The 10314-nt window shown below is 42.8% G+C and overlaps 1 protein-coding gene across 5 annotated transcripts in view; it reads left to right on the top strand.

Annotated features, from left to right (window-relative positions):
- LOC133401345 (zinc finger and BTB domain-containing protein 7B-like) overlaps nucleotides 1–10314 on the top strand; it is a 56571-nt gene that overhangs the window by 26095 nt on the left and 20162 nt on the right. For 3 of the 5 annotated variants that reach the window (XM_061674234.1, XM_061674235.1, XM_061674233.1), the window contains exons 2-4: nucleotides 544–1598; nucleotides 3737–4290; nucleotides 6584–9894. In XM_061674234.1, the coding sequence (XP_061530218.1) occupies nucleotides 550–1598; nucleotides 3737–4290; nucleotides 6584–6684 (1704 nt within the window). In that variant the 5' untranslated portion in view covers nucleotides 544–549 and the 3' untranslated portion in view covers nucleotides 6685–9894. Of the gene's footprint in view, nucleotides 1–543; nucleotides 1599–3736; nucleotides 4291–6583; nucleotides 9895–10314 lie in introns of those variants that run through there. The other 2 variants (XR_009768410.1, XR_009768411.1) reach the window with 1 other exon arrangement.

Below are 10314 nucleotides of genomic sequence, written 5' to 3' on the forward strand. Positions count from 1 at the left end.
GAAACAGAAATGTGATTCGTAGAGCGACACGATCACTTAGTTCTGTTTCCCAGATTTTTATAGAATTAGGGCTATGTACCAGTGAACAATAAGTATATTAATAATAATATTAATTTTAGAACTTTTGTCAATTTGTTCCCTGCGATTGACTGCCGACCAGTCCAGAGTGTATCCTGCCTCACTCAAAGTCAGCTTGGATAGGGTCCAGCTCACCCGTGACCCTAATGAGGACAAGCACTATACATAAATGTATGGATAGTCTAATTTAAAGGCTAATTCTCCCATAGGAAATGATGTCAAGTGAATGAATTCATTGCAGGCTCATGATACAACCTTTAAGAACTCGAACACAACTATCATACCAGTAGAGAAGGTAACAAATGTGTAATAACATTCAAGAAAAAAAAAAAAAAGAATTATAAATACTACTTTGAAACCCCCTGACAAGTAAGGGTGATGGAAATGGAAGTGTTTGCTAAGCGACACTGTCACCAAGTGGTGTTTCATGGGTATTGCAGCAATTAATAAATGTGTGTCTTCCAGGCGGTGATGTCTTCAGGTGAGGACGGTCTGATTGGGATCCCCTTCCCGGAGCACAGCAACGAGCTGCTGTCCCACCTCAATGACCAGAGGCGTTCGGGGCTCCTATGCGATCTCACTCTGACCTCTCATGGGGCACGCTACCCGACCCACCGCTCCGTCATGGCCGCCGTCAGTCTCTACTTCCGACGGCTCTTTGGGTCAGAAGAAGGCAGCTTTGGCGAGGGCGGCGGTGGCGGAGGTTTCAGCGTGTGCCAGCTGGATTGCGTTGCGCCCGACGCCCTGGATGCCCTGCTAGAGTTCGCCTATACGGCCACTCTGACCATCCCCTGCTCTGGAATGAGGGACGTCCTGCGGGGGGCTCAGCTTCTGGGCATCCAGTGTGTGGCGGACGCCTGCAGGGACATCCTGGGGGAGAAGGCGGAGCCGGACGAGGAAGAGAAGCAGAGGGACGAACACGCTTCTGCTGTTCGGCCAGGAGAAGAGCATGGATCCCGAAGGAAAACTGACAGAAAGAAGATGAAAAAAGTGGGGCCGCATCACATCGATTCATTGTTGAACCCGCTGCCTGCTTCTCCCGTCTCGTACCCCGCACCTCTATCGGAGAGCTTGCGCTTGCTGACCCCCGCCCAGCCCCCCAGTCCTGAACCAGACGAGGTCCACTTGCGATGGAGGCAGAATGGGGTCCGGGTACCAGAGAGGGGGCCCACGTTAAACGGAGGACACCTCCATTGGATGCACGAACGCCCCCCACCTCCAGCAGCTCCACCAGAGGACAAACTGTCCGAGGAAGATGACATGGAGGGCTTTGGCAACGAAGGTACGCTGATGGAAAGCACCTCCACCGCTTCCTCTGTGCCCGAGCCAGGAGAAGGCGCGGCAGCAGCCCCTGCGACGACGGCGATGGGAGTAGGCAGGAAGAGGAAGTCGCAAATGCCTCAGCAGTGTCCCGTCTGTCAGAAGATCATCCACGGGGCGGGAAAACTGCCTCGACACATGAGGACGCACACCGGAGAGAAGCCCTTCCAGTGCTCCGCCTGCGGGGTTCGCTTCACCAGGTACGCAAACTTCCAGAAAACTACATCCATTTTCTGTAATGATCCTGTTCACCGTCACAAGCCGGAGTCTATCCGAGCTGACGTACTGAGAGACAGGGTATACGCTGGAGTGATCACCTGTTTAGCACAGGACTGCCACAATCACAATCGCTCTTCTGTGTCCCTGCTGGCCTGCACTCACACTGCTCTTTCAACATTCAGGTTTTGGCCCTTTTAGGTGTTCCATTATAAAAGGCGGCATTGTTTTTATTTGTATTGTGCAAGGTGCTTGTTATCATTAATAATTGTAATAATTAAATAATTAAAATGAGTAACTGGCAAGAGAAACAATTGCATTAATTACATTAAAGTACATTGGGCATGTGTGTGTGTGTGCCATGAATTTTTTATTTATTTCCCCCCCCCTCTAGATTATTTCCAGTCACTCTATTCACTTATGAAGTGCAATGTGGTGGTCATTAAAATAATTCAATGAGAAAAGAAGCGATCACATTAATGATGACACAAAATGTTCCCATGCATGATGACCAAATAACATACCCTTTTTATTTTAATGTTTTTAATTATTTTATTTTTTTCCCTTTGGTGCAGTGGCAGTTATCATTACTCAATGGTGAGAAGAATCCTTGCAGTAATTAACAGCTAGAGTGCATGTCTGTACACAGGCTTGGGAAGTAATGGAATACATGAAACCAGCATTATGTAATCACTATACCAAATCAATTTAACTGTAACCTGGTACAGATACAGAAAAAAACAATCTGATTACAGGTGCATTTATTACAATTTTAGATTATTTAAAAGTATTAAATTTTTAATGAAAGGGAAGCCGGTTGTTGATTTCAGCCCTTGCCTTCTTTCAAACTAGTGGGGCAAGCAACCTTTTCCAGAGTTTAGCAGCGCAACAAGCGGATAAAAGGTCCCACAACATAGCTCCATGGACTGCAGTTCATGTTTTTTTATCTATCGATCTATCGATAATGCTTTTCTGAAATGCTTGACAGTTTAATTTGAATCCCATTAAAATAAATTTAAATGTGTTTCGCCTGGTCCTTCATGTTTTCTTCAAAGAATTGTACACATCTTACAAATCCAGCCTGGGTAATCAAACATATGAGCACAACTGTGTGTTTTCTCATTTACTAAATAAAAGTGGGGCTGTGAATTTCAAAATAAGAGAAAGTAAATAAAAAGAAAGTATTGTGTGTTCAATTAAAGTGTTTAACTTCAGAATAATTATTTGAAAAAATTAACAAAATACAGATAATACTTCATGTTTTGATCACATCGGTAGAAATCATCATTGTAAAAATGCATTGAACATGGGTAGAAGGGTTTTCCAGAATTTTTAGGTCAACTTTGGGGGTGCACATTATACATGGGTGCGCATTATACACGAGAAATTATGGTAATTGTTCTGCCTGTCACTATACATTGCTGGCATAAATGTTATTTCATTGTTTGTAGTACAGTTGTCCCTCGTCATATTGCGGTTCACTTTTTGCGGTCTCACTGTTTCATGGTTTTTTAAATTGTACATATCTAATTTTAAATTGGGGATTTTTCGTTTTGGGCTAATGTTACTGCAGACTTGTGTAGCAATAAGTGCGAGCCAGGAAGAAGGAGGTGTGAAAGTCAAAGAATGTCCTGAGTCTGAAAAAAAGTCATAACTCTGTAAAAAGATAAAGTGCCATGTGTGTACTGCAAAGCAGAGCTGGCTTACAAACATACTCGTCTACAGTAAAGTAAACATTGTAAGCTAAATTAATGTAGGCTACCACCGCGAGTTAGAACAACTTGTAATCGCTCCACAGGTGGTCTAGGATAGATACAGCTGTCAGTGTACTTTCAATCGGTTTATTGAACAAACTTAGTGCGCCACTTGTGCGCCACATTTAAAGGGAATGATAGGATCCAAGTTGGATGTGTTCACGCCCACAACAGCGCAGAAGTCAGCGCAACAGATGCTCCTGGGTGCGCTGGTCCACGAAATTGTAAAGACTGTGTCTAACCCGCTTCTGCCCAGTTGTGCCACGCACCACACTGGACTTAAGCCAGTCACAAAAATAGATCCCCAAGGTGTCATGTTGGCCCAAGCACGGTTTGATTGCCCACAGCTGATGTGTTTTTGTATTTAGGAATGACAAGTTGAAGATCCACATGAGGAGGCACACAGGCGAGCGGCCCTACTCGTGTCCGCACTGCCCAGCCCGCTTCCTGCACTCATACGACCTGAAGAACCACTTATCCCTGCACAGCGGCGCGCGGCCCTTCGAGTGCCTGCTCTGCCACAAGGCCTTCGCGCGGGAGGATCACCTCCAGCGCCACCGTAAGGGACACAGCTGCCTGGAGCTGCGCACACGGCGGCCCAGACGAGACCACGACGACCAAGAAGAAGTGGACATAGACGGAGGTGAGACCATCATGTCCCTCAAGCCCCCACCGGCCCACTCCTCTGCGTATCTGCGGCCCACCATGCTGGAAGGCGGGATGTTCCAAGCAGATGTCGATAGGGAGCGCTCGCTCGCCCTGCAGGCTCTGGCGCAGCTCAGCCCGCACCGGTTCGCCAACTACCAGAGCCTTTATCTGCGAGGCGTGGAGCTGCGAGGGGGCAGGGAAGACGAGCCCAAGGATTCGGGGGGAGTCAACTCGCAACATCACAGCTGGCCACAGGAAGCGGAAGGGAAGATTGGTGAGGAGGAGGAGGAAGAATAGTGAATGTTTGAATGCGTGCGTGGTCGTATGTGGTATTGTATCCACATTAAAAAATATATATATATAATATTACCTAGGTGGCAGGACCTGCTGCTCCATGTTGAGAGCACTTCGAAAAAAACAGACAAAACAAAAAAATGGAAAACGGGTTTGCTGAATAATTTTAAATATTTTTTTGTCCACTGGCTCATAGCATTTAATTTAGTTTCCCCTTTTATGCTCTTTTTCTTTTTAGGTTTAAGTTGTCTTTTTGTTTGTGTGTGTGTGTGTTCATATTTGAAGTTACCGGGATGCTTTTCCCTCTGCAAAAAGAAATTAGTGCTACAAAATGGAGGAAAGATGAATATGATATATATGTATTTTTTTTTCTCCATATTGTTATTGTATTGCACATCCCGGTACAACTTGATCGGGAGCTGTCTTTGCTTGGATTTGGTGCTGGAACCAAAGATTTAGTTTTTTTTTTTTGTTTTTTTTTTTTGGATAACTTCAAAAAGAAAGCTAAAATGAATTGTAGCCAATGTTGGGTTCCAAGAACTCCTTCAAGCTTTCTTCTGACTGTTTTGAACAAGTCTGCTTCCATATTTGAGAATTTTCTGTTTGAATGACCCAAAAGAGACCAAGTCTTGCTCAGTTCCCCCCCCCCCCCCCCCCCCCTTTAAACGACTGTTGAGTTCAGTCTTCCATTTGGCTTCCCTAGTAGAGACAAAAAGGTGAGGGGATGAATGAGAGCGTTTACCCCTTCCTTCTGTATTTATTTATTTATTGTTTTAATTTATTTTTCAGCTTTTATGCAAGATCAAAGCCAGGGTTCGTCAACAGTCTTATCTCATCTGTATGTGGGAGAATGTGGCTCCACATCCCTTTTTAGCGGTCCACCAATGCATTCCTTGCACATGTGAACCCTGTTAGGTACTGCGCAAAAAAACATTCCACTCTGTGCAACCTTCGGAATGTGGGCCATATATGGCCTGCCAGAGCCTTTTATTTGGCCCGCCATTCTTAAAAAAAAAACAACAAAAAACCAAACAAACAAAAAAACTAAACAAAAAAAAAATAATCTGAACACAAATTCTCATAGTATATGAAAATAAGCATTTGTTGTGTCATATTTTTTCATTCATTTATCATGGCTCTTGGAAGGACTTAACAAAATGTAAATGCTCCCTTAAAGAGGTTCAAGACTCTTGAGGAAAACATTTATGTACTGTAAAAGGAAGGCCATGAACAGTCTGTAGAGTCCATTGTCTGCTCAATCAAAAAAGCTCAGGATACACCAGTGGTTCCCACCGAACAGGTTACTCACAGGTCATCATTACTTGAAATTTGTGTTTTTTGAAACGCACATCCTAAGGGGAAAAAAAAAAAGAAGCATTTTCAGAGAGTGAGACTCACCCATGACAATATATTTACATTGCATTATATTCCTGCAAGTGACTTCAATTTTCTCAGTTGTCTCATCTACACCACCTGTTAACTCAGTACGCTGCCTTCTTGGAAACAGGGATGTTAGAAATTTATCATCCCACACTACCAAAAGTCTCTCAAATTCAGAACTAATCAATGTGCCCCAATTGTGAATTAAAAGATTAGATTTACACTATTTCCGCTAATCGGGGGCACTCTAATAGATGCTGTGTCTTAATTTGTAGTGGGGCTGGGTATGGCGACCACTTGAAAAAAAATATACACACCTCTCCCCAAGTATAGAATAGCCCTTACTTTTCCCGATCAGGGAAAAAAAAACAGGTCATAACTGTAAAGTTCATGACCGCTATTGCTCAAATGAAGCTTCAAAATTTGCTCGCTCCCTGATAACATTGCTCGTATTGTAACCCCTGTGATCCCATTATGTGGAGACGAATAAATGAAATAACTACCTAAATTAATTTGTAAAAATAAAGTCCTCCCACCTGCATAGTTATTGATATGGTGCCTGTAATCCTTATCAAGGTTGTCAGCCATGTGTTTAATGTATTTTGCAGTGAAATTGACCTTTTCCAACTTCCGAGCAGTCTCGATCCCACTACTTGCGTCTGTAATCTGGCGCCTCCTGTTGGGGCAAATTGTAACGACATATTGCTTACTTGAGTAGTCATCAACTCAGTCACATGGGACCATTTAAGACTTTTTTTTTAACGTTGAAATACTATGAACGTCTTTTCTCTTGTTTAGTACAGAGTCATATTGAAATCTACTATAATATATACTGTATATAACGTGATGAAGTTGCCTTAGTTTTTTTTTTCTTTCTCTGCACTTCTTCTCAGGAACTATTGAGCAATGCACTAAGTGGTTACAGGACCTCAAATGGGAGAATAAGATGCTGGTGTGCTCCGACACGCTCTTCATGCAGACAAGAAAACAATAAAATTACAATCATGAATAGTTAATATTCCGAGCTGGTTTAGAATTGCATTTACATGAACTACTACTGGTCTTAATGGAGAGCGTTAGTGCTTGGTCCAAATGGAGTGAGTGCGTGCGACTCAATGCCAGTTGTGAAATGTACCTCTATATATGTTTTAGTGGCTTGGGTGAAGGGAGGAGGGTCCAAGACCACCTCACTATCAGGGATGTGTTTGATTTTGTCTGTCAGTTTCTTTTTTAGCTGACCTTCGCTTTATGTCTTGTCCTTTTTTTACCCCTTCCACATAATGTCAGTCAAAGAACACAAATAATAATAACAATAAAAAAAAGTCTAAGCTTGCTTTCTGCTGCTTTTTTCCCCCCCATATAATTATTTCAATCAATCAAGTAAGTTTTTTTGAAGAGCTTTTCATAAATATTATATATATTTTTTAATTGAAACTCAAAGAGCATCCAAGGTGAAGAAACACCATCTCAGGGAGCCGTCTGCACCAGGACCGGCGCAAAGGCCGCGGCCTCGGGCCACCAGGATGCAGCCCCCGCCCGGTGTTGCATCACAGCGAGAGGCTTTTTGGCCTCTGGGGAATGAGGGCTGTGTTTTTTGTTGTACTGCCATGAAGGAGATAATAGCTCCTAATCTGCCACACTGGCCCAATGCATGTTGGCAGATTGCCCAATTTACTCCTGTAGTTTTACCTACAGTTAAGACCCCTAAGCGACGACAACACGGTGGGCATGTAGGGTGTGCACACATAATTTACAAATATTATATTAGTTAAAAGCTAAATTAAAAAGTCGGGTCTTGAACCATTAGCAGGTCTCCCACACTGTTTTAGAGGACAATCCTTCCTCTGGCTAAAACATAAAATGGGATTGATGTAATATCAAAGATAACGACTACCATTTGGTACAGCGGGGGAGGCCTAACTTAACCCTCGACTTTTTGGCACCACATAAACAAACCTGCAGGGATGCGGTTCATTTATGAAAAAGAGAGACACCTTATAGATGGGCGGAGCCAGAGGGTAGGCCGGGTTGCGCTGGACCCCCCTGAAATCTGATTGGACCCCCAGATGATTGACATATCACGGCACCGCGCGTCTTGTCGAACGGAGATACAATTGAGCATTTTGAACTCAGTGACGCCTTTTGGTTGCTAAGTCCCTCCTGTACAGTAGTGGGCGCTGTGTACCACAAATAGTTGTAATCAAAATGTATTAGGAGAAGAAGAAGAATCGCCACAGAAGAAGAGGATTTGCCCCAGAGCCAATCTACGACGTCATGCTACAGTAAGTTTTACGGTGCTGTCCTAATGAGTCACTGTTTAAAAACACTTTTGTGGTCAGATAGGAGATCGTTTTGCTAGCAAGCCACGGGTGTCAAGCTAAAGTTAACATTAAGTTACAGCTCATGGGGGGTAAAAACGAAAACATGCAGTTTTTCAACAAGCAGCCAGTGCTGCGTGCCAGTCTCTCTCGCCCGCTGGCACACACAAACACGGGCACATGGACAAGTTACATCTCATGGCGTCTACACGTGACCAGTGTCAGCTTCCAACAGCCACTCCACATTAACGTGTACATTTAATTCGGGTTGCTGCTTATATTGACGTGTTTCTCCAATGATTTTAGAGGAATGAAACTAGGAGACAATCGGACAGCTAGCTGTTTCATGCGCTGTTGGCTTAAGTGAAATATAACGCGAAGGAGGCTGGGGGGATTATCCTTCACGTTTTGCCCTTTGTTGTGCCTCTAAATGTTTGGTTGTTTAAAAGCTTTAAAACTGACACCGCTACAGTGTCAAAAGTGTTAATGGTGCCCCCCAATCTTCGATGCAGCATCTTATTTCATGCACAATGTACTGCACAACAAGCTAGCTAAAAACACTTTTAAGACAAACCAGTGGAGTGCTTTCAAAGAAAACGTCAGGAGTTGAGGGCATCACAAAAGTGCTGTTAATGAGCTTCACAAGTGGAACTTGTTTAAAAAGCAGAAATACTGTAATTCAAGTTAATTCTACCTTTATATTTCAGAGTTTGATTTCTGAAATTTCACCAGTTTTGCCAATTTACCTTGTTTAAAATAGGTGTAGCCTACCTGTAATTCTGGTGAATTCTGCCTTTTTATTTAAGTATTTTGTTTTGTTTGATTTGATTCAAGAAGTCTGCCTTTTTATTCATAAAAAGTGTGTCTTTTTATTTCACATTTGTCATGTTTGTTCATGTTTCATATATATCAACTGTGCATAAAGGCTTTTGTATTACTGGTCCATTTTTTTGTGAAATAAATTTTAGTTGCTAAAGAAAGTCATTAAGTCACAACTGACATTTTAGACAAAGTTAAATTTTGGCTCCTGAGGCAAAAGCAGTTGGGAACCACTAAGTAACTGAATGTTTGAATATGAAACTTACATATACAGTGGTCTATTTCCCCTGACATTTTTTAGGCTTGAAGTGGGGATTTGCTAAGTTACAATTGTTTAATTGTAAGTGATGCTAAAAGTTACAAAACTGGCCTTTTTTTTAATAGGGTCTGTAGAGAAATTAAAAGACAGGGGGACAAGATATATAACTTCTTTTTAAAGAGAAGCAAGTCAGGCAACGGTAAGAGTGGACAGAGTGTTTGTGTGCGTGAGTACCTGTGTGTGTGAGTGAGTGAATAACTGTGAGCGGGTTACTCTGATTGAAAAATGGTTGCAGTTGTTGAAGCTGTGTTTGTATGTACATTGTTTTGAAAACATTAAAAACATTAATAAACTTTAATTAATGCGCACAAACCTCATCTTCAGTGTGCTTAGTATATACAGTTAAACATTTAGAAACTCTGATTGCAATTCATTGGTTGATAAACAAATCATAGTCTGTGGACCCCCTGAAATAGCCTTGGCCACCCCGAAGATAAAAGACTAGCTCCGCCACTGCTTATAGACAGAAGCGACACCAGCGTTGTTTCAAAGGAGAAGCATTTTTCGCATTGTCATTCAAAGCCGCCCAGTCTAGTGGTGGTCTTTGAGAGTACGAGCACAGATCCGAGACTTTTTAAGCTTGTGAACAAGAATTTCCGGCAGGGTTTTTCCTGATCTGACTCCAAAAAGAGCAGTTATGACATGTAGACTTCTCAATAAACCGAATTAGCCCAAAAGCCTGTGTCTCTTAAGTGTTCTTTTGTTCCTGCTCAACGGAAGCGGCGCTCACGCGGATGAACACAAACAACACCGGAAATCCACCACATTTGTGGGCACGAACAGTGCTCGTTATTGTGGCTACCGTTCGTCTTCACCGCAGGGCCATCTTGAATTTCAAGCCGACAAAGAAGTGGCTGCTTTCTCACATTTGCATCCGCCGGCTGCGCGGTGTTGCCGGGGTCGGGAGCCGTATGCGGTAACCAATGGACAGATTTGTTAAATTTGTAAGTTTTAAGAATAGAAGGGGGGTTGGATTCCCCCTTTGATAAGAAATGAGAAAAAAAGGTTGAACGTATGAAGACATGCAATGATGAAGTGATAAATGTGAAATGTGAGTTCCTAAGGAAGGAAATATTTGTGTAGAACATTTGACAGGGGACGACTATGAAATGAGCTCCCATTTTTGCCGGACATAAGTCAGTCCACAATAGTGTTCGATGTTGCTCTG

Source organism: Phycodurus eques, chromosome 4 (genome assembly GCF_024500275.1).
Source record: "Phycodurus eques isolate BA_2022a chromosome 4, UOR_Pequ_1.1, whole genome shotgun sequence".
Lineage (NCBI taxonomy): Eukaryota > Metazoa > Chordata > Actinopteri > Syngnathiformes > Syngnathidae > Phycodurus > Phycodurus eques.